This window comes from Mesocricetus auratus, unplaced genomic scaffold (assembly GCF_017639785.1).
Source record: "Mesocricetus auratus isolate SY011 unplaced genomic scaffold, BCM_Maur_2.0 Super-Scaffold_100691, whole genome shotgun sequence".
Taxonomy (NCBI): Eukaryota; Metazoa; Chordata; class Mammalia; order Rodentia; family Cricetidae; genus Mesocricetus; species Mesocricetus auratus.
Genome location: NW_024429267.1, coordinates 13,214,042 through 13,237,913, shown reverse-complemented (window position 1 = coordinate 13,237,913; position 23,872 = coordinate 13,214,042). Strand labels below are relative to the sequence as shown.

The 23,872-nt window shown below is 40.5% G+C and overlaps 1 protein-coding gene across 5 annotated transcripts in view; it reads left to right on the top strand.

The window, feature by feature from the left end:
* Unc13c (unc-13 homolog C) overlaps window positions 1-23,872 on the top strand; it is a 449,289-nt gene that overhangs the window by 324,187 nt on the left and 101,230 nt on the right. For all 5 annotated transcript variants that reach the window (XM_005073734.3, XM_040739669.1, XM_040739671.1 and 2 more), the window contains exon 20: window positions 21,520-21,646. In XM_005073734.3, the coding sequence (XP_005073791.1) occupies window positions 21,520-21,646 (127 nt within the window). The remainder of the gene's footprint in view (window positions 1-21,519; window positions 21,647-23,872) is intronic.

Here is a 23,872-nt window from a genome sequence, read left to right as displayed (position 1 = left end):
TTTTATTTCTTCCATTCTTTTCATTTTGTTCTCGCCTTGAGTGTTGGTCTTCAATTCATTCAATATTGTTAGAAGTTTGAGCTTATGTGGGCTATTTACAAACTTCAGATTCTCATTTTTAAAACATTTATCCACATAAAATTTTCCTTCAAGGCGTTTTCCATCAGATTCACATTATTTTTGTTGTAGATGTTTATATAACTTGTATAACCTGTCTCTACTTTGATTGATTTAGCTTAAATGTTATCCGGGAAAACAATCATAAGTGTATAATTTGATTTGTATGTATACTGTGTTAGTTCTCTAATCCCACTGGTCTTTATTTGATATTGAAAAACAACCCTCTCTGTGCAAACATGAAGACCTGTGTTTGGATCCCCACAGTCCGTGTGTGTGTGTGTGTGTGTGTGTGTGTGTGTGTGTGTGTGTGTGTGTGTAGTTGGTTGTAACCCCAAAGCTGTGGGGAGTGAAGGCAGGAGAATCACTGGTGTTTATCCACCCCAACCCTAGCTACCAGTTCAGTGAGAGATCCTGTCACAAAGGTAAAGGAAAGGGAGTCCTAGAACAAGACATCCAACTCCTTCTTCTAGCTTCCTTATGCACACAGGCATGAATCTGCACAAACATACATGCAAACAACTCACATAAGAAGTCTAGCAATTGAAGGTGTATGGAAAATACAAGCTATGATCATGACAATAGCCTCTTGGCTATGTGAGGAGGAACTATGTGAGGAGGAAGAAGTCCTGGAGGGAACTTTTCACATGAATAACATGGGTTCCAATGGATACAAGAAAGAAATGGGAATGATACAAGGTGTCAGGGTACCTTTCTCAACTTGACTGTTTGTGCATAGTTCATAGTTCAAGAGGCTATGTTGCCAGAAATTCAGCAGCCATCCAACTGACCCCAAGTAAATGGTGTTAGGGTCAGTTTCTGGTGAATTTGAGGAATGAAATTTGTAGTACACAAAGGGTGAGTTTTAGAAAGAAGTATTTTATTATAAGGAACTTGATAGAAATCCAGAACTCCTCTATACCAGGGAGATCCCAGGAGAGTGATACCATTTAGTCTCATGGCCTTGGAGTTAAGGCTTTTAGAGGAAAGAGGAAAGGAAGAGGGGGTATTTGGATGAAATAGGTTCAGTTTCTATCCCAAGTCTCCTGGTGCCTCACAGTGACATCATCAGTATGGGTTCCAGGAAAGGACACTCTGTTAAGTTAAAAAAGATGAGAAATTATAGATCCCCTCTCCTCTGGCATCTCCAGTCTTTAGCCATTGTAGAATCAGAGACCTTTTTGGTCAAATACATCTGGCATCTCTGGCTTCTGCCCAAGGAAATTTGTGACTTTTAGTCAAGAATAAACTGTTCATTGGGGGGGGTGTCTTTTTTACCCTAAAGCTGCCTAGTCAGTTTCTTCTTCCTATTCTAATCAAATCAAGGATTTTATAAGGAGAAAGAGGCTTTTCAATGAGTAAAATGTCTGAAGTTGATAATTTGAAAGAATGATCATATTGATATCTGGGAGTTGAATCACAAAGGAAATGGCTGGTGTGGGAGGGAAGAAATGAAGAAGTGGAAGGCAGAGGCTGTGTGCCAAAGCGTCAGATCTGCCATCTGCACAGTCGCTTTGCTTTGTAGCGCACACACACACACGCACACACACACACACACACACATCACACACCCATACACACACATACACACACCACACATCACACACACATACACACACATACACACACACCCCACACATACACACGCATACACACACATATACACACCCCCACACACATACACACCCACACACACATACACACACCACACACACATATACAAACACCACACATACTCATACACACACCCCACACACACATACACACATACATACACACCCACATATACACACACCATACACACATACACACACATACACACACCCCACACACACATACATACACATACACACACATACACACATACACACACTACACACACATATACACACACCCCACATACACATACACACACCCCCACACGCATACACACCCCCCCACACACATACACACACACAAATATACAAAATGAAGACAGCAGAGAAGACCAAGAAAAAAGACAATGTGCTGAAGAGTACAAGTCAATCTTAATGTCAAAGGAATTTCCAGTAAGTTGTGTCATTTAGGATTCTACTGAAATGCTTAGACAATGCCTGCTTGCCTATAACTTGTCAGGAGTGGGCACTGTCACTGTGTGCAGCCTTTAAGGAATCCCTCGTGAAAAATAGTATTGCAGAGTTACCATTTTCCTTTTGAACACTTATACAGATGAAAGGCCACTTTGTACTGTAATTTTCTATATTTCTTATCTCATTCATGAACTTTATACTGTTTTCTGCTAGTGTGTTCATTTTTAACATGCATACAATGTGTTCTGATCACCTTCACCTTCAACTCTTCCCTTCTAATTCTTCCCTACCCCCTTTCCCTCCCAACTTCACTTGGTCTCTTCCTAAATTCAGAGCATTCACTTGGTACCACCTGTATGTGCATGGTATAGAACTCATAGAAATCAGAAGTAACGTCATGGTGGGCCTGGATTTCAAAGGGAGGTCAACAATGCAGATGGGCAAAGAGGGAGTAAAGAAAGAGGAGGAATTAAATGGGGGGGAAGATGGAATGCAAAATAGAAGACAGAATTTGGGGAGAGACAACCAATATTAAAGAGCTTTGAAAAAGCCACGTGAAATGTAGAAGATGTCTAAAATAGTGTAGTCATCATTTCTTAGCTATTTGCAAGAAATTTTCTGTTTTATTAAATTTTTTATTTTATATACCTACCACAGTTTCCTGTCCCCCTCTCTTCCCATTCCCTCCCCCCCTTATACATCTCCCCACCTCTTGTCTATCCCCCCAACCACTCTTCCTCCATTCATAAAGGGCCAGGCCTCCCATGGGAATCAACAAAGCATGTCATATCACTTTAGAGGCAGGACGAAGGTCCTCCCTCTGCATCAAGGCTGGGAAAGGCATCACTGCATGGGGAATAGGTTCCAAAAAGCCAGCTCATGTACCAGGGACAGGTCCTGATCCCACTGCAAGGGGTATCACAAACAGATCAAAACTTGCTCAGAGTCATCTGTGTCTCCCATATAGCTCCAGGTATCTTTATATTGATATCTGAGTGATCTCTTAATATAATTTTTCATTCTTAAAAATAAACATCATAATATACTATAATTATTATAAATATTAATTCTAATATTAGTCAATTAAGTCTGGTGGCAATATTAATTAATTATAAATATTCATTATTATTGACTATAAATATTAATTGAAGAATTATAATTTAATATATTTACCATTTAGTTTTTAAATAGAACACAATATTGGTAATATATGGGATTGTCTATTAATTGGACTTAATTTTTTTCTACTAAAAGGTGAAAATTCATTGCACTTGAATTGAATAAAGTTCTGAAATTTGCACAGCTGTAGTTAACACAAACAAAATGGAATGTCTTAAGCTGAAGAATGTTACAATTAATCAAAATGTCATTTGAGTAACAAGAAAGAAGAGACCTACAATCTTAGTAGGAATCATACACATATAGGAGGTGCGTCACTTCTGAGAAACTGGGATTGTATGGTAGAGATGAGAGGAAATTAGTGCGACTCTAAAAAGTATAGAATTTTGTTGAGTACTTTCCTAAGAAAATGTATTCAAGACTCAGAAATAGGATGTTTTGAAAGAATCATTTAAAACATTGCTTTTCTCTGCATCTTAGAACTTGTGTAATAATTGTGATTCATTCATAATTTTATCTAAGGTGTTGGGGAGATGACTCTATGGTTAAGAACATTCTCTTGCAAAGAACTGGAGTTCAGTTCCCAAAATCACCTTTAGCACCCAGCAACTGTCTGTAACTCCAGTTCCAGAGAATTCAGTACCCTCTTCTGATCTCTACAAGAACCACACACATGCACACTAACGTACACACTCACAAATCCCACAGCAATGTCCCTCTGTTGGAATTAAGTGGATGAAAGCCCAAAGAGTTAAGAAAAATGATAGTACGTTTAAAGAAACCAGAGAAGAAAAATGAACTCCTATGCAAATTACAAAACAGTACACACAGGCAGCTAAATAAAAAAAAAGAAAAGAAAACTGATACAAACTGTGAAGGAGGAATTCAATAGAGAATCAGATATGCTGAAGGAAAAACAATCTGAAGAGGGGCTGATGAGTTTGTTTATTGTGTATGACATCAGCATGAAGTGGAAGTAGTTGGTGAGTGAGGAAAATTTGAAGATATTGACCATGGTTGAGGCTAGATGAACTGGAAATATATTAAAGATGGGGATTGAAGCATTTATCAAATTATTCTTTATCAATAAATATTCAGGAGTCAGATATAGGGATAAAACCTCAATGATCAGAAAAGTAACTAGTAATCTCCTCTCTTGTTCCTCCATCTATAAGGGCTGAGAACCTCTCTAAGCCCCACACTACTACTTCCTGTGTCTCTCTGTCCTCAGTCCTCCAAAACCTCTGTGGTTAATTTTGGTAAGCTAGTAGCTAGCTCGGGCCTCTGACTCAAAACAAAATTTATTGGTAGTCTCAGGAATGTCAGAATGCAATCAAAATATCACACAACAGGGGGTAATATAGCCAACAAAATGTATAAAACTAGAAATGAGGATGATTCCAAAAACATGGTCAAGCTATAACACTATAACATGGCAAATTCTTAGGGACCAAAACTAGGGCACACACTGAGGATCTGGTTTAGGGAGTCTGACTTAGAAATGCATGGAGGTATGGTATCGGAATTGAACAAGAAGCTTAGCAGGGAGTGATGCCACAAAGAGCTTAGTTAGCATCCCCTAAACCCTCCTGAAGCTTGGATTATTTCTATAAAAGTCCAAACTTCACTACACAAAAGATTTTATTAAAAAATGCATATGATCCCAATCAGAATGGCCAAGATCAAAAACACCTATGATAGCTTAGGCTGGAGAGGATGTGGAGAAAGGGAACACTCCTCCATTGTTGGTGGGTGTGCAAACTTGTACAGTCACTGTGGAAGTCAGTATGGTGATTTCTCAGAAAATTAGGACTCAACCTTCCTCAAGACCCTGCAATACCACTGTTGGGCATATACCCAAAGGAGGTACATTCACACCACAAGGACATTTGCTCAACTATGTTCATAGCAACATTTTTTGGAAACAGCCTAGATGCCCCTCAACTGAAGAATGGTTAAAGAAAATGTCGTACATGTACACAATGGATTACTACTCAGTGGTAAGAAACCATGACATCCTAAGATTTGTGGGAAAATGGACAGAACTGGACAAAACCATCATAAGTGAGGTAGCCCAAAACCAGAAAGACAAATATAGTATGTCCTTACTCATAAGTGAATACCAGACATAAATCAAAAGATACCCAGCCTACAATCCACAACCACAAAGAAACTAGAACCCTCTTCCAGAATCAGATGGAAGCAGATGCAGAAATCCACAACTAACCATTGGACCAAGCCCCTGGGATACAATCAAAGTGAGGTAGGAGCAATAATATGAACAAAGGAGTCAAGACCATGATGGGGAAACCCACAGAATTAGCTGCCCTGAGCTAGTGAGAGATCACTGACTCAGGTCTGACAAATGGGGAACCTGCATAAGACCGAACTAGACTCCCTTAATATAGGTGACAATGGTGTGACTGGGACAATATATGAGACCACTGGCAGTGGGTTCAAGATCTCACACTAATGCACTGACTTAGTGGAGCCCATTCTATATGGAGAGATACCTTGACAGCCTAGACACAGGGGTATGGGGGTGGAGAGGTGCCTTGGTCCTGCCTCAACAAGATGATAGGGTAGACTTAATAGACTTCCTATGGGAGGCCCTACCCTCTCCATAGAGCTGATGGGAGGAATGGGAGAGTGGGGGGGGGAGCAGGAGGAGAGGAGGGAAGGGGAACTGGGATTGGAATGTAAAAAATAAATTATTTTTAAAAATCTGAAACCATAAAAAAATACATGTGATATTGGGCTGAAGAGATGACTAAGTGGCTAAAAGCATTTGTTACTCTTGCAGAGAACCTGGGTTCAGTTCCCATCCCCCAAAGGGCAGCTCACAACCATTTGTAAATGCCAGTTCTAGGAGATCTGTCATCCCCTCCTGGTCTCAGTGAATACTTCATGCATGTGGTGCATATAAACTTATGCAGGTACACACAGAGATACATAAAAATAATAACTATTGTAAAATGCAAGCAGTCTCCAGTAAGCTACTGACAGGTGTGGCATAGAAACAGGTTAGACACCAGGGAAAGGCTGAATGTGCCTATGGATTCAGCTGTCTTTGGAGAGGTTAGCATCAAGCCACGATGCTGCATCTGTAAGATAAAATGTTACAATTGTTTCATTTAGGCATATGCAAACAGACCACAAACATGTGGGCATATTTATGAACACACACACACACATACACACACACACACACACACACACATGCACCTGAGTAGTTTTTATTTCAGAATGGGGAGGTGTGGTCAGTATTCTAAGAACATTCAGTAGAGGTGGTGTGGGAATTGGGAGACTTTTGTTTTTGTTTTCCATGTGTTATGAAAAGCACACATGACTTTAGTAATTGGAAAATGACCAAGTAAAAGGAATAAAGGACAAACAGCTTAATAAAGGTTATTCACACCTGTAAAAATAAGAAGGAATAAAGGATGACAATCTTTTAGTGATAATTCAGGAAGCTAATATTTGATCATAAATTTGTTAGGGGACCCTCTGTAGCTACTGTAAAGAAAAGTAGTATTGTAGGGATGAATTCAAAGCATTGCTGTGAATTGGGACCAACAACTAAAGTTGTAATGAGTTATCTTTCTGACTGTACCTTGTAGTTTTAAGCTGTCTTTGATTATTACATCTATTCATTTAATTTTTGTGTGTACATGTAGCTGTGTGAGTGTGGTACACGTGGATGTCAGAGGACAATTTTCAGGAGTGGGTTCCCTCCTTCCATCATGTGGATCTCAGGTATTGAACTCGGATCATCAGGCTTGACAGCAAACATCTATATCCCTGGGCCATCTCAGCAGGAAAATCACCTCTTTGCATCTAACATACAGGATTGTTGGATTTGGGGTTCCTAGTTAGAGGGTTTTCATTGATTTGTTCTTCAGAATCTTCAGTTTATTGTTCATTACCTTCTAGCAACAAGGCTTAAGCTAAGGTTTCCTTGTACCTTACAATTTGCTTTTCTGCCATTTCTTCAAAGAACTCTCTGGCCATAGCTTTTAACAGTTTGATTATGATGTGGATAATGGCATGTCTTGGAGTGGGCTTCCTAATTGTAGTCTGGCTTCTCCAGCTTCCTGCATAATGATTCTGTTTTCCTTGCCAAGACTGGGCCATTCCTTCTCTCTCTCTCTCTCTCTCTCTCTCTCTCTCTCTCTCTCTCTCTCTCTCTCTCTCTCTCTCTCTCTCTCTCTCTCTCTCCCCCTCTCTCTCTCTCTCTCTCTCTCTCTCCCTCCCTCCCTCCCTCCCTCCCTCCCTCCCTCCCTCCCTCTCTCTCTCTCTCTCTCTCTCTCTCTCTCTCTCTCTCTCTCTCTCTCTCGCCTCTCCTTCTTCTGGCATGCCTGATGGTATGTCTTCGACTGCCTCCTTCATCTTCATTCCCATTTGTCTTTATTGCTCATGAATTACTTGACCCTTCCTCAAGATCACTGATCCAACCTGCTGACTGATTTAAGCTTCTGTTAAACCCTCATATTGATTGGTTTTTCAGTTCACTTTAGCAGCTTTCACCTCTCCAATTTCTGTTAGGTACATTTTATTCTTACTCTTTGTTAAACTTCTCTTTGTTCTTGTTTTCTCCTAGCTTTGATGAGCATTTTTCCTACCATTACTTTGAAATCCCTGTTGAGTAGTGTTCTTCCCAATTCATCTGGCAGAGACTTTAGTAGCTGTCAAGGCTTTTTACTTTCTGTCTTTTCTGTATGTAGCCAATCTTCTGTCTCAGCTTTAAGTGTCACATTGACAATTGGGTCATACCCAATCCTGTTAGTATCCTGTGACCCCCAAGATACATCTGAATAGATTAGGTGTTCTTCTTTGGAGTAGATTAGGGTGTTTTTCTTGAGGTAAACCTGACCTGAGCACAGGTCTTTTCACACACACACACACACACACAGTGCACCAAGCTCAACCTGCATGCTCTCATTCTGGGGACACAGCTTCTGTGTAGGGACCATTATGTACCTGCCTCTGTGTTCTGAATCCTGGGGTCACTTGAGGATGCAAAGCCCCCATTGACTCCTAACACAAGTTATTAAGGAGACAGTCCCTTGTGTGGGAATATTAGGACATGGGTGCCAGGTGTATAAACAAGCTCCTTTTAGAGAAAATGAGCAGAAAGACCTGGATTTTCTTCTGCTTGGATCAGAGGAGCAGAAGAGGCTTGTAACACCTGGCAACCTTCTGGAGGTGGAGAACTAGCAACAAAGTGTAGAAACTGAGTCCAGAGTCCTCCAGGTCACACTCACAACATGTGCTACAGAGCAGTCCTTTTGAAAAGTCTCCCGAGATTTTGGACATGGTTGTTGCTGTTTTATTTTCCAGAGGTCATGAAAGCATTTGTGTGCCCTTCTCTGTCTCTGTCTGTCTGTCTGTGTGTCTGTGTGTCTGTCTGTGTGTCTGTCTGTCTGTCAGTCTGTCTCGCTCTGTCTCTCTCTTTGTCTCTCTCTGTGGCTGTCTGTGTTTGTGTGTCTGTTTCTCTCTGTGTCTCTGTCTCTCTGTGTCTCTCTCTGTGTCTCTCTCTGTCTCTGTCTGTCTCTCTCTCTGTCTCTGTCTCTGTCTCTGAGTGAGTAATGTGTGTGTGCATAATTTTTCCTTAAAGAAAGCTTTACATATCCCAGGCTGGCCTCAAACTCACTACTGAGTTGAGAACATCCTTGAATTTCTGATCTTTTTGCCTCATCCTCCCAACTATTGGTATTACAGGTGTTTCTCACCACAGCTTGGCTGGAACCCAGGGTTTCATGTTCTACCCACTGAACCCCAGCCAGGCCTTCCTGAGACTGAGGCAGGCTACTCTAATGTGACCTGCCAGGTGGTTGCTGTTGCTGCTGCTGCTGCTGGTGGTGGTGGTGATTTTAAGGACAACGTTTCTTACTCAAACCTATCCTATTAGTGCTAAACTAAAATGAAGAAAATTTGAACTTATTAACCAAAGAAATTATAAATTTTAAAAAGGCATTAAAAAGCTCAAAAAATCATCAAATAGTTTGCCAATTACTTACAAACTATGAACTAAATGAATCTTTTTTCTTCACCCTATCTTCATAGTCCAGTGTTATTTGCACTTCCTTAATGAGTAATAAGGAAATGCAGCAAACCCAGAACTCTAAGAAGAAATAGTTTATTGTAAATCTACCAAAACCAGAATTTCTTTTTCTCTCTTTTTGGATGTCATAAATAATTGATAAAAATTGATTTTTTTCTAAAAAGGTGTCTCAACACTAGGTTATTTTTAAATAAGTAGTGACAAGTGTGCAGGAAATTACAAGAAGTAAATTCTGTAAAGAATTGAGTCTTTTAATAAGAATGTTTTAAGCAGTGGTTTTTCAGTAAAAAAAAGTTATAAACATTTGAGAAATGCAAGCAATTGATTGCTATTGAGTAGCTTATACAGCCTATGTGTTAAAGGAGAAATCACATTCGTATTTTATTGACAAGTCTTAATAAAAATGGAAGGGATAAACAGGGACTTTCAGTGCAGAAAAATAGGTGTTTGAAATTTGACAATGGTTTGCCCTTGTAGAAGCTATAAGCCAAGACGCATATAGACCAAGATCAGTGTTGATTAGACACCCCCTCCTACAGGGTGATTGAAGACCCATTCTGTTCTTATAAGACATGGGAAATGTATAGGGGAGAATATGGAAAAAGCCATGGCCTTTACATATTATTTAAAGACATATTTATACTTATGTTCATGAGTGGTTTGCCTGCATGTATGTATTGCAACATATACATGCAATTCCCATGGAGACCGGAAGATGGTGTCAGATCACATAGAGCTGTGGTTCTAGGCGGTTGTGAACCGCCATGTGGGTGCTGGGAACCTTCCAGATCCTCTGGAAGAGCAGCCGCTGTTCTTACTTACTGTGCCATGTCTTTACTCTTGCACTTGCATATTTTTACCAATTCATTTTTTCCTCCATACACCCATCTATGGGTCTATGTAAAACAGGCAGGGGGAGAAATAAATCTGCTGTTTCCTTTTTAAGAATGCTAATTCTGGAAGGAAAGGGGTGAGAGGTCAAGTTATATACTGGAAAGATCCAGTTCCAAGAGCATATCCTGTCCCTACCACGCCTCACCACATGTACCAAAGTCTTTTTGCGTGTCCATCCAAGCTTGCTCTACCACAGTGGTATTGCACGTGCCCCTTGGCCTCTACCTTCATTTTCTCTTCTCCAGACTGGACCTGAATGAAAAAAATAAATTAAAAAGGAAAGGAAAGGATATGACTCCTTCTAGGTATAGTAGAGGAGAAAGGTTTTTAGGGATATGTGGGAGACCATAACCAGAGACAGGAACATCTAGGAGAATCAAGAGTAGACATGAACAGACTGTGCTGTCTCAGACTTGAAACCTAACAAAACTAGTGGTGTTTTACATCTGTAGTTTAGATACAACTCACCCAGGGTTAGTCATGGCACAAGAGAATGGTCTTTATCAGACCTGGAACTGGGACTGCTCTGAATTCAGCTCAGTACCACCTCTTCTGTGCCAATCACAGGGGCCACCCTGGGCACACTGAACTTTAAACTTCTTTTTCTTCTTTTGAATCTGTCACTCTCTGTCCCCCTCCTAAAACATTTTCTGGGAAATAACTACATGGGTTGCACTCTGACTATTGCCCTCTGCTCTGCCTTCCTCTCATTAGAAACCTTCCCTGAGCACTCTGCTGCCCTCATTCCTCTCTCACCCCCATCCTTTCCAGCCTTCCACATGGCATCCAGTAGTGTGCGTCTGTCTCTTATCATAAGCTACTGGGAGTCAAGAGTCAAGATACCATTTACTTCTGTGTGGTGTTCTCTCCGTGTGGTATAGTACCTGGTTCATAGTAAATAATAAACGTGTCTCATACATGAATGGAATCTATGTTTCAGTTCCCAGTTCTGACTCGTGAAAATATTCTGTCTGTTGTTAGGATTCTGGTGAAAAGAACTACATATTGGGTTAGTGAGATATCTCAGCAGCTAAAGGTACATGCTAGGCAACCTGAGTTCAGTCCCAGGAACCCACACAAAAGTGGAGGGAGAGAACTGACCCTACAAAGGTGTCCTCTGACCTCCCAAGTTCACAAGGTCTATGCACCACCCCCATATCATATACAGATGAATAATAATAATAAGTATTATTATTGTTGTTATTATTATATGTTTTAAAGGAAAAATTACAAGCTCAGAGGAGTCTATGCCCATTTCTGTTCAAATGCCTTCCATTGTCCAAGGTTGCTCAGTTCATGGCAGTAGCTTCTTGGGTGCCTGAATTTTACCATTGTGTTTGAAACTAATTCCTATCTCTGTTTTGAACCTGGATTCATCCATAGCATACTTATTTTACTCCTGGCAGTCCATCTTAGCCCAGATGATAAGGACCTTCACCCCTGCTGTCCCTGACGTCCTGGGGGCTCAGACCTAGCCTTCTCTCCAGGAGGAGTTGCTTGTGGTGAGCCTTCCAGCCCAGCTTTGTGGCCAGAAGATCTAGATCAGAATTCTAAGTGGATATATCAGAGGATCTGTCAAGGAGACAAATATATCCACACCGTGTGCAATTTTGTAAGCCCATGAAGCCTGGGTGTTTTCCTGGGCTTTTGCTGAGGAAGTTGCAGGGGTCCTGGGCAGGTTGCCTGTTCCTCCTGAGCTCCCGGCTTTCATCTTTTCTTTTCCTTAGTTTCATTTGCTTTGTATTTTTGTTTTATAATTGGGTTGTGAGAAATATGTCACAGTTGGCAATTATTGAGAAACTGGACAAATGTGATCTGCTTTTCTGGTTAAGCTTTGTTGGTTGCTTGATTTCATTTATGAAAGATTGACCTGAGTTAGAGCTCCTTTTTCTTAACATGTTATGTACAGTTTTATTTTATTTTCTTCCACCTAGATTCTGCCTTGCTGATACCATACCTCACTTTGGCAGCCAGAATTTTAAGTGCTACCTCACCTTCAGAGATGCACCAATGTCATTAGATCTTTATCAGGGTTATCTAAAATGACTTAATGTTCTCAGTGTATGAATGAGAACCTATAACCTCTACCTATATATACTTACTAAAGAGTTACAGTAGCTTAGATAAGAGTGTGTATGGGTGTGCATGTCTGTCTATATGTATCTGTATGTGTGTGTCAGTAGGTATGTGTGTATGTATGTATGTGTCTCTCTGCATGTGTCTTCACCACAACCTGGTCCTCATTTATTTTAGAACCAAAGTTTCCTTTATGAGCACATGACACCCAGTCAAGCCTCTCAGACCTTGAGCCAAACCTCTGCTTCTTATCTGACGTTCCCTCCAGCCCTTCATCACCACCTATGGAGAATAGGGAGTGGTGTCAATTGCTGAGGAAGAGGTTTTAAGACTTTATAGAAAAAAATAATGTATGCTCCCCATCTCTTAAGACAAAACCAAGTGCTTGTGCAGACAGTGATAGCACAGGAGCACTGCGATGGTGACAGACATTTGCCTTGATAGGAAAATGGCTTGAATATCTGGGTGCTGTGTCACACACACCTATAGTCCCATGAGATTAAGGCAGAATCCCCGGGGATTCAAGGTTATCCTTAGCTATATAATGAATTCTAGAACAAGTTGTACTACACAGGTCTCAAAAAAAAAGCAGAAAAGAAAATTGGTTACGTGTGTGCCACCCCTACCATACAAACCACATGTAACCATGTCCCTACATTATATGGAAAGTTTATGCATAAATACTAACATCCTGAAAAGATATGCATTTCCAACTAAATGCTAATAAAGACATTCTAAAGGAAAGCAATCAGATTTTCTCCTAAATTGCCAAGCCTTTTCTCTGTGTAATTTTAAGTAAGCATTTTTTATCCTGCTAGTAAAATATTCATATTTCCCACAGAAATTCAAAGATTAAATTCAGTACAAGAATTACTATATTGCAATTTGGAAAATCTAATTAAATGGTTTGTTTTGTAAATGTAATGAGCTAGTCCAGTCTTTGTTGCCAAAATTAAAAATGTAGGAGGATTGATGGCTAAACAAATTTAAGAGTCATTCATGTCATATGAGATCAAGAGAATTTTATTAAACATAGTCAGCATTACACATAAATAATTGAGTGGGATTCAAGATGACTTGAAGTATATTTCTGAATTTGATATTATAATCTCTCCTATTGATATTTGGTAGGACATACTGCAGATGTAATTATGTTTCTTTTGAAAATTTTCCAGTGCAAGGTGCAGTTATATATTATCAGGGAAACACACTTAGGAAAAGCAAGCTTGGGTTTTGGATTCTGAAATGCGATGATTCCTAAGTCACTGGACTCATGGTGATTCCCTAAAACACACCAGAGAGCCCTAACTAGTCTGTCCAGGAGGTCCAGAAGGGGCATCAGTCCATAAACAAAACTTGCATATTTATCTCACATGATTATTTTACATCCAGAATTTACCATGAATTTAATAGGTCTGGTTGAATATTTTCCCCTGTGGTGGTGAATCAGCCCATGAGAGGTAATGAGTCAAATTCCACAAAGCTATAGTACAGCCTCTGTGTGTGTGTGTGTGTGTGTGTGTGTGTGTGTGTGCTTGCGCGCGTGCATGCATGCCTTTTCATAGTTATAACACAATATCTGAGACAGGTAACATTGTAAAAATGCTAAGTTTTATTTACCTAGCTGTTTCAGAGGCTTAAAGTCTGTTTAGCATTTGTAGGTTCTGGTGAGAGCCTACTCTAGTTTTTTGTTCCTTGCTGTGATAAAACTGATCAAAACCAGTTGGAAAGGGAAAGGGTTTTTTTGAATCACAGATTATATTCCATCATCCAGGGAATTCAAGGTAACAACCTGGAGGGAAGAACATGCTTACTGGCTTGTTCTCCATGGCTTTCTCAACCTGCTTCCTTATACCACCCAGGACCATCTGCCCGTGGGTGGGGCCTTCTGTATCAATTAGCAATCAGGAAAATGCTCACACTGACATGATCATAGGTCAGGTTGATGGACATAATTCCTCAATTGAAATTCCCTCTCTGCAGGTTGACAATCAAGAGTAGCCATTACAGTGAGCCACATTTGTGTGGATCACATAGTGTCAGGAGCATGTGTATGTGTGTGCCTGGAACTCTTACTTGTTTAATTTTACATACCAACCCCAGTCCCTCCTTCTTCCCCTTCTCCTGCCCTCCCACCTCCTCCCCATCCCACCCCCATCTACTCCTCAGAGAGGGTAAGGCCTCCCTTGGGAGTCAACCAAATCCGGCATACCAAGTTGAGGCAGGACCGAGTCCCTCCCCGCTGTATCAAGGCTAAGCAAAGAATCCCACCATAGGGAATGGGTTCCAAAATGCCAGTTCAGGCACCCTGGATAAGTCCTTGTCCCAATGCCAAGGCTCTGACCCCAACTGATCAAGCCATATGACTGTCTCCTGCATTCAAAGAGTCTAGTTTGGTCCCTTGTAGGTTCCCCAGCTATCAGTCCAGAGTTTGTGAGCTCCCACTAGTTTGGGTCAGCTGTCTTTCTGGTTTTCCCAATCATGATCTTGAACACTCCCCCCTTGCTCATATGATCTCTCCTCTCTCTCTTCAACTGAACTCCAGGAGCTCAGCCCAGTGCTTGGCTGTGGGTCCCTGCATCTGCTTCCATCATACTGGCTATAGGTTCTATGATGACAATTGGGTTAGTTACTAATCTGATTGCAGGGGAAGGCCAGTTCAGGCACCTTCTCCACTATTGCTAGGAGTCTTAGGTGGGATCATCTTTGTGGATTCCTGGTAATATCCCTAGTACTAGGTTTCGCCCTAACCCTAAAATGAGTCCCTCTATCAAGTTATCTCTTTCATCGCTCTTCCCCTCTATCCCTTCCCCAACTGGGCCGTCTCAAACCCTAGTGTTGCCTGGAACTATTTTTAAAACCTCCATTTTCCAATTGTAGGCCTGACCCCTAAAGGCCTTATCTAACTTAATCATTTCCTGGAGTCTCTAACTCTAAATACTACAGTTGGATTAAGTGTTCACCCATTTAATAACCCACAATGGGGATTACATTTAAAAACACAGAGCCCAGAGAAACAAATTCCCTCCAAACTACAGTAGTTTGAGTACATTTCTTAAAATCTGTACCACCATATCCAATTAGTTTAGATAGTTACAGAGTGGTTCTAATGGCACCAGTGCCCTGTGTTTGATCTCTGTGGATAAGTTGATTTCTATCCTTAGCCAGTCCCTGTGGTGCATGCCTGCAATCCCATAGCCTGGGAGAGGGAGGCAGAAAGATCAAGTGTTCAAGATCATTATCAGTTATATGGTGAGTTCAAGTCCAACCTGGGCTACATGAGACCCTATCTCAACTCCACACCTACCCCCACATACACACACAATAAAGTTATAGTAGCTGAAATAGAAGGCATGGTAATAATAATTAAGGAGTAATGGCTTTGAAAACCTCTCTGGAACGCATGGGCCCAACTCCACAACAGACAGTATAGCACCATATAAATTTGCTTGTTTTCTATCTGTGTATGTGAGAGTTTGGCCAACTCTACTATGCCATGTCAGGGACCCAGCATCCTAGCAGTTGGAGTTTTGCTAGCTATAGGACCTTGGAACTGTGCTCTGAATATCTGCATTTGTCCAGCATATGAGGAGAAGCAGAGGGGGAAATTTCACAAGAGTATCTTTAACACAAGCCTAGGTTCACCCTGCTCGTCAGCCCTGAGTTCATACAGCAAGCAAGTCCAGAACCTGCAGTCTTCCTGTGTGCCTGAGCTAGAAAGCACAAGGTTTGGCAACTCCAATTTACCACAGGAGATTCATAATGTTTACAAAACGTCACTGTAAAGAAATAAGTGGATATAGATGAAAGATTGTGATTTTCCCGCTGTTTATGAAAAACTGCCCGTTCGTTCCAGTTTTTCTTTACACTGTCCTCAAGATCAGAGCTCCATCACAAGCTAACTCAACATACTGCAGGTGGCTTGTTGGCTTAGCTGAGGAGCACAGATCCTGGGGAGTTGTCAATTACTCTCTGCCTGGACTGGCAGAATGTAACAACAGCTGGTGTTCTAAGTCTCCTGTTGCCATCCACAGAGAGTAGCAAATATCAGCTGATAGTGTGTGAGAAAAACTCATTGCAAAGATATAGAAACTAGATAGGGTTGGAAATGTCACTCACTTGGTAGCTGCTGTCTGTGTTGAGAACGCTAAAGCCAGGATAGAGGTATGCCTGGATAGAGTGCTGGGCTAGCATGCCTGAAGGCCTGAGTTCAATCCCAGCACTGTATAAACCAGGCGTAGCAGCTGTATTAGTTACTTCTCTGTTGCTGTGATAAAGCACCATGACCAAGGCAGTTTAGAGCATCCTATAAGTCACACATTTGCCCCACTGGGAGTCTATCACCCTTCTTACCCATAGTCACTTCAGATGGACAGCACATGTGACCTTCCTTTTGGTTTATTTTGTTGTTGTTTAGTTGATTCCTTGGTGTTGTTTTTGTGTTTGTTTTGTTTTTGGCTTGCTCTTTGTTTTTGCTTTTGTGTTTTTTAACTGTAGATCTTCTTATTGAGTGCTTTTAAATTAACTATGTTTTTTCCAGCCCTATCACAGGTTAGCCTCCCTCCTCTCCTAATCCCTCCCCCAACCTCTCTCTACCCCCATCCATTCCTCTTTTCTCCTCAGAAAAGGTCAGGCCTCTCATGGATATCAGCCAGCCAGTGTATTTAGTAGTATCAAGTTACAGTAAGAGTGACCTTTCTTTTTTAGTGTCAGTGCCTCCTCTAGGATCTGGCCTGCACTCCATAAACATATCCTCTAGTAATGAAACTGCTAGCCCTTTCCTTCAGAATTCTATTAGTACAGGAACAAACACACTTGGAGCAGGTGGCCCAAGACCCTGCTACCACAGCCCTAAAATGCGTGCAAGTTCATGACCTCTTATTGTGTTCTTTCTACCGTAATGAATAGTTCTCTATAGTGACATGATAAAATTTGCGTGTTAGTGCAAGTTTTTCTTTAGCTTCTTGGAAGATGGCAAAGTTAAATTTTAATTTTCAGTATGTGTATGTGGCTCTTCTACTCTGATTGGTAATATTTAAATATTTTAATTTACATACCCAAAATTAATTGTATTTTTATTTTTCTTCTAGAAAATACATTTTATCACCTTTCTTTAACAAAATTACAATAATAATACAATTTTCAAGCAATTCTCCTTACAAACATGCCCAACAGTACGGTGTTTTCTGAACTACACATCCTCTCTGCTTTAGTTTTTTTGTATTAAAAAAAAGCACAACTTTGCTTTAAAATTTTTCTCATTTCTGTTATCTTTCGATCTTTTTACTTCTGTCAGCTCTACTTGCAAACCTTCTCTGCCTACCCAATCTGGGCTTATACTCATTCTTTTACTTAAATAATTAAAAATCAAATTTATCTCCAAATCGTATAGTTTAAACTTACAGCTCATAAAAAGATAATTTCAAGTAACATTTTAGCTCTAAAAACAGTTTAATAGATTAATAAACAATTTTATGTAGAATATTTGAATAAAGTTAAATCCAATTAAGTCATGCACTTTTTAATACCTAAAACATTTAAATCTGTAATTATACATAGTATAAAGCTCAAATAATATTCATTCTCTAAGTCATTTGTTTCCCTGAGATGCTCCATTCATATGTCTATTGTGCTCAATCAATTCTACCCTCCCCACTACCCATTTTCTATCCTTTCTTCTCTCCTCCCACCTCCAGCTTCCTACCTTAATTCTAATAGTCACATTTTACTTTCTGATTTTTTCCCTAGCTTCTATGAATGTGATAAAATACATAATACTTGTCTCTGAAAGTCTGCTATCCTTCACATACATACAGGTTACATCTGCTCTCCTGTAAATGCTATAGCTTCTTTCTTTTTGGAGGCTGAGTAGAGCTGCAGTGGGCACATACACAACTTCTTTATCCATCCACAGATGGGTACACACTCTGTCTCTGTAGCTTTACCATGGTGAGTACTGTACCCATAAACATGGGTAGCTCTCTGTGCCAACTTCATTTCCTACCTGATAGCTGGGCATGGTCAATCTGGGTCATGTAGAATTTTTATTTTTAGGTTTTGAAGCAAACTCAATGCAGTTTTCCACAGCAGCTATGTTACTTAAAACTTCCTGCCAACAGTATAAAATGGTTCCTTTCCTTTTCTCTCTAGCTGATCGCCTTTGTATCTTGATACAGCCATTCTGAATGGCCAGAATGTATGCTTTCAGTTCATATTTCTCTGCCAGCTGAAGATGTTTGGGTATTTGTTTTGCACACTTAATAATAATTTGTGTTTCTTCTTTTAAGAAGAATCTGTTCAGATAAATTACCCATTTATTAAGTAGATTGTTTGTTCTTTGTTCTTTTATTGATAACTTTTATGAGTTAGAGGGGTGTATGCGTGTGGGGAAGTGTCTGTCTGTCTGTCTCCCTTCATCCCTTCATCCCTTCTCCAATACCGTAGTTTAGTTTATGAAAGGATTTTCAGTCATGTTTATTTCTTTGTTTTTTTCTTTTTTGTTCCATTGCATTGGTCGTTTAATCTCTATTTCCACTCGGATCAATATCCCTTCTTTTTACTAGATTTAGTTTCGTCTTGTTCCAATTTTGTAAGATCTTGAGATGCATCACTAGACTATATATTTCAGCTCTCTTTGAATTTTTTTTATGGAGGAACTCATAGCTCTAAGCACTCCTCTTTAAACTGCTTTGACTGTAGGCTGTGTTCCATTTTCCTTTGACTTCGGGAATTTTCAAATTTCTCTCCCTACTCTCACCTTATCAGAAAGGACAATAACTCTGTGGCCCAGGTGGCTTTGTCCTAGCAATTTCTCTTATCCTCCCATGTGATTGGCATTCCTGGTATGTGACAATTCTAGCCTTCAATGGTCAGTTAGTTGCCAAAGAATCAATACCATTCTTCATGTACATACATGTTTGGAATCACGTAAAACTTCTAAATAACTCCAGTATCTAAGCCAGAGTCAGATTTAGAAAATGTGAAGTTGTTAACTTGAAAATGATATTCACCGTGTACTAATCTATTGCATTTCCCCACCCATACTTAGAGCCTGGCAAGTCAGTGTGGTGCCTTTCCCAAGGGCTCCCACACAGTAACAATTTTTGTTATTTATATGGCAAAATGTGGACTAGACTGTCTGGGGACCTAATGGTTATCGATCATAACCATAGTGATATGGTTACAAGACAGGAGGCTTAGCCTCCATAATTTTCATACATAAAACATTTAAAGTTGTTGTCATATGATGTGGCTTGTTCTGGGACAGCAGCAAATGCCGGGTCCCTGGTTACAGCGGAGCCCATGAGCTACTTCTGTATAGAATCTGTACAATGATAAATTCCTGAGTCCCTGGGCAAGTGTCTGCCATTATTGATGTTCTGGGTACTGTTGTATTGATTTCCTATGTATGAATTGATCACACAAACATTCCTCTTAAAAATGAAAGAGCACTAAGCGTCTAAAGGGGAGGTTGTTGCAGAGCTGGCATTAACCTAAAAGAGAGTGATGAAGCTGGAGGTGGCTGTTTGCAATTTGTTTAGTCTTGTCCTGGAAGGCTGATCTCTTTTCCTTCTGTGAGAGAGCATCTCTCCCCGATATACAATTTCTTGAATTAAGCTTGTCAGATAACTTAAAGGTTTGGTTTCAGGTTATAGTCTCTTGTGTACTCCATTGCGATTCACATCACCCCATGATCAGGTTTTGGGAAACAGGAATTGGCTTCTGTTGTTTTTGGTTTTCTTAATAACAATCTAATTATATCAATCTATATTTTTATTATTTGCCACAGAAGGCAGAGCATGGGGTATTTCTAAAAAGATGCAAAGCCTTTGGCTTCACTGAGAGTCACAGATTGCCAAAGGGATTTCTTATCAGATGCTTTCGTCCTGAAGAAACACAGAGATACTTAGGATTTGGCTGTGTTTATTGTTGCTGCCAGATTGGGTCAACAGGTTCATATCAGTGAGACAGAACAGAGTAAAACATATCCCAGGGCTGGAGGAATGTTTGGAGAGTAAAGGCTTGCTGTGCAGGCATGAGACCTGAGTCTAGATCCTCAGAACCCAGGTAAAAAAAGCCAGAAACACTGCTGAGAGTCTGTAATCACAGCCCTGGGGAAGTACAGATGGGAGGAAACCCTGTGTCTCTGATTGGCCAGTAAGCACCAGGTTCAGTGAGAGACCATGACTCAGTAAGATAAATAAGTGCAATTAAGACACTTTTACCTCTGCCCTCCACGTGTGCATACACATACGTACACACATGTACACACATTTGCACATTCCTACACTAACACATATATACCACACACACACACACACACACACACACACTCAGCAATGTTCTGTATGTCTCTTCTACCCAGCCCCATATGCCTACATCCTGTAAACAGCTTTAGGCTACCCTCTTTAAGACACATATTAGAAAATTTCCCCAAGAAAAAAAAATATGACTTAGAAGTTGATTATATTTTCTATCCTCAACATCTTAATTCTTTAAATGTTAAAACTAGGTCAGAATGTGAATTTTTCATGCAGGTATTACACATATCCCAATGTTAATCAGTGATTATGGCTTCTACTTTAAGTAACATTTGATCCCTTAGAATGTTAATTCTTCCTGTCACTGTGTATTTGGCTAAAAGCAGCCAAAGGAGGAGAGCCTCCAGATAAATGCAAATTTTACTATGGTGTTAGTGTTTCTCCATTAAAATTCTCATCTTTTTCCAATAGAGACAATAGAGTACTGAACCATTTCATAGTATCACTTGGCCTACCCTTGCAGGATCCAGGATTATTCTGGTTTTTGTTTTTATTATGTGTGTATCAGTTTGTATGTACACATACTTGAGTGCAGGTACCCTCAGACACCAGAAGACAGTATCCATTTCCCCGGAATTGGAATTACAAGTGGTTGTGAGCCACCCAACATGAACACAGTGGCCCAAACTCCAGTCCTCTGTAAGAGCAGTAAACATTCTTAACCACTGAACCATCTTTCTTGTCCCTTCAGGATTATTTTCCTATGCTGTGGAATATTGGATCTGCCTTCAGCAATGCACTTGGCCTAGAATACACAATTTCCTTCTTCATAGAAATACTGATAATGAAGGTCAATTGGAGCCTTATGGCATTGTCTGCAAGCCCCACTTTATTAATTGTGTGATTTTATCTGTTACAGAACATGAGAAGCAGCGGTTATGCAAGAGCACCGATTACATGAATTTGCATTTCAAAGTGAAATGGTTTTATAATGAGTACATACGAGAACTTCCTGCCTTCAAGGATGCTGTTCCGGAATATTCCTTGTAAGTAGTGATTTTTCACTCTCCCCTTTTGTCCTGAATTCACAGTGTTGCAAAAATCACAGCTGAGTTGTAAAGACTAAGCTCTTCACATACTTCCCATTTGAATGAAGACATTTCTGTAGTAAAAGTACTTTGCGAAGATTTTCCCGTCTCTGAGGCCATGTGAATGGTGTGGCATATTTCAAAAATTAGGTATTCAAAGAGAAAAAAATGCAGAATGGGCTCTGGTTTAAATGAGGAAATTATTTCCTGCAAAAGTGCAGAATGCATGGTGCTCGGGGAGACGGCTCAGCAGTTTAAGCATTTGCCACACAAGCTTGTAGACCAGTGATTGGAGTCCCAGGAAATCACACGAAATGCCAGGGGGGCATGGAGGCTGCCCAGTCAGAGGGTAGAGACAGACGGGGCACCCCTGGAACAAGCTGGCTAGCGAGACAGACTAGCCTTCTTAGTGAGCTCCAAACGAGACTAGCCTTCTTAGTGAGCTCCGGGTTTGGTTGAGAGAGTCTGCTGCTGTGAATAGGTGGGAAAGTGAAGGAGGGTGATTCCCTACAAGAGCCATGGCCCTCCGCATGCATGAGTGCACACACATGTAAAGCATGCATGTACACATACGCACAGCACACACATACGGTAAGTGAGAAGAAGGAACATATGCTAGAATGTTTTTGTTGACTTATAGGTACCAGACTTTCATTTTAATGCAAGCTATAGCTGTCTTTGAAATTCATGTATCTGAAATAGAAATCATTGTTTAGCAATGGCACTTTCATTTTATGGGTTCTTTTCTTTGTTTCTTTTCTCTTGACTGAGGGAATAACTCACAGAAACAATGTAAGGGAGACTGCTTATTTGGGCTCACAGTTCCAGGCTATCCTCCATCGAGGCAGAAAGCCACAGAGGTGGTGCCTGAGGCATCTGGTCACACCACATCTACAGTCAAGAAGTAGATGTATGCTTGCACATAGCTCACTTCCTCCATTTTATACAGTTCAGGGTCCCAACCCAGGTAATGGTGGTTCTTCTCACCTCAATTAACTGAATGAAGATACTCCCTCAGAGACATGCCTAGAGGCCCTTTCTAGACCTTATTAAATTGATAGTTGCCCCATCACAGTGTCAGTCAAATACATTTGTACTCATACAGCCACTCAGAGAGTGTTCTTCATTTGATGTGCATCAGAACTCCATGTTATCTGGTCAGTGGGGTCTTCCAGAGTCTAGCCTATAGAAGATTACTATGTAGGATGGAGACCTCACCCTGAAGCAGCTTATATTTGGTCAATATTGATGATCACAAAAGTTATGACAACGCAGAGCAAAATGAAATAAGCCAATCTAGATTATAAACAATTCACAAGAAGAGTGTCACTCCATTTGAAAGACTGATGTCTCCAGATAGAGTAGCATCTTTTGTAGACTTTAAAACACTCAATCAGATTAGGTCAAGAAGAAGGAAAGTGCTAATATGGAAATGAAGGTTGAGAGCTTGGACTATGTGGGTTGCTGATATATTGATATTCTTGCTCTCCTAATGGAGTCTATGGTATTTTCCCCAGATTAGTAAGAAGTGATATCAGAAAATCAGCTTTAAACTAGACTCTTATAAATAGATGCTGTGAAGCATGCATCAGTCATTAGGCATCATGAGAAATGGAAGCAACAGAGACTGGAGGATAGAGCAGAGATTTAGGAGTTAATGAGCAATGTAATGACAGGGTACTAACAGCCTCAGTGAAAACTCCTCACAGAGTTACAGGAGGTACAGCAGCATGCTGACACAAGATAACAGTCTACACCATGAAGGATGCATGGTAGGATGTGGGTCACAGAATACAGGCTGCAGGTCACAGGTTACAGGCATCAATTAAGAGGAATACTCCCGAGAGCTATTATACCACAGAGTGGCTATACGTCACGACAGCATATTATATGATTGAAAATCACTAAGAATTGGCTGGGGAGGTGGCTCAGTAGTCAGAGCACTTTCTATTCAAATGGTAGGAATAGAATTCCAAGGACCCATGTAAATACCACATGGGCACAGAGGACCACCTGTAAATCCAGCAGTTAGGAATTGGAAAGAGAAGATTCCTGGAACAAGTTGCCTGGTTAGACTGGGCTAATCAGTGAGCTCTGGAATCATTGAAGCATTTTGCCTCAATGAATATGGTGGGGAGCAGCAATGAAGATACCTAAGGTCTACATCCAACTTCCACATGTACA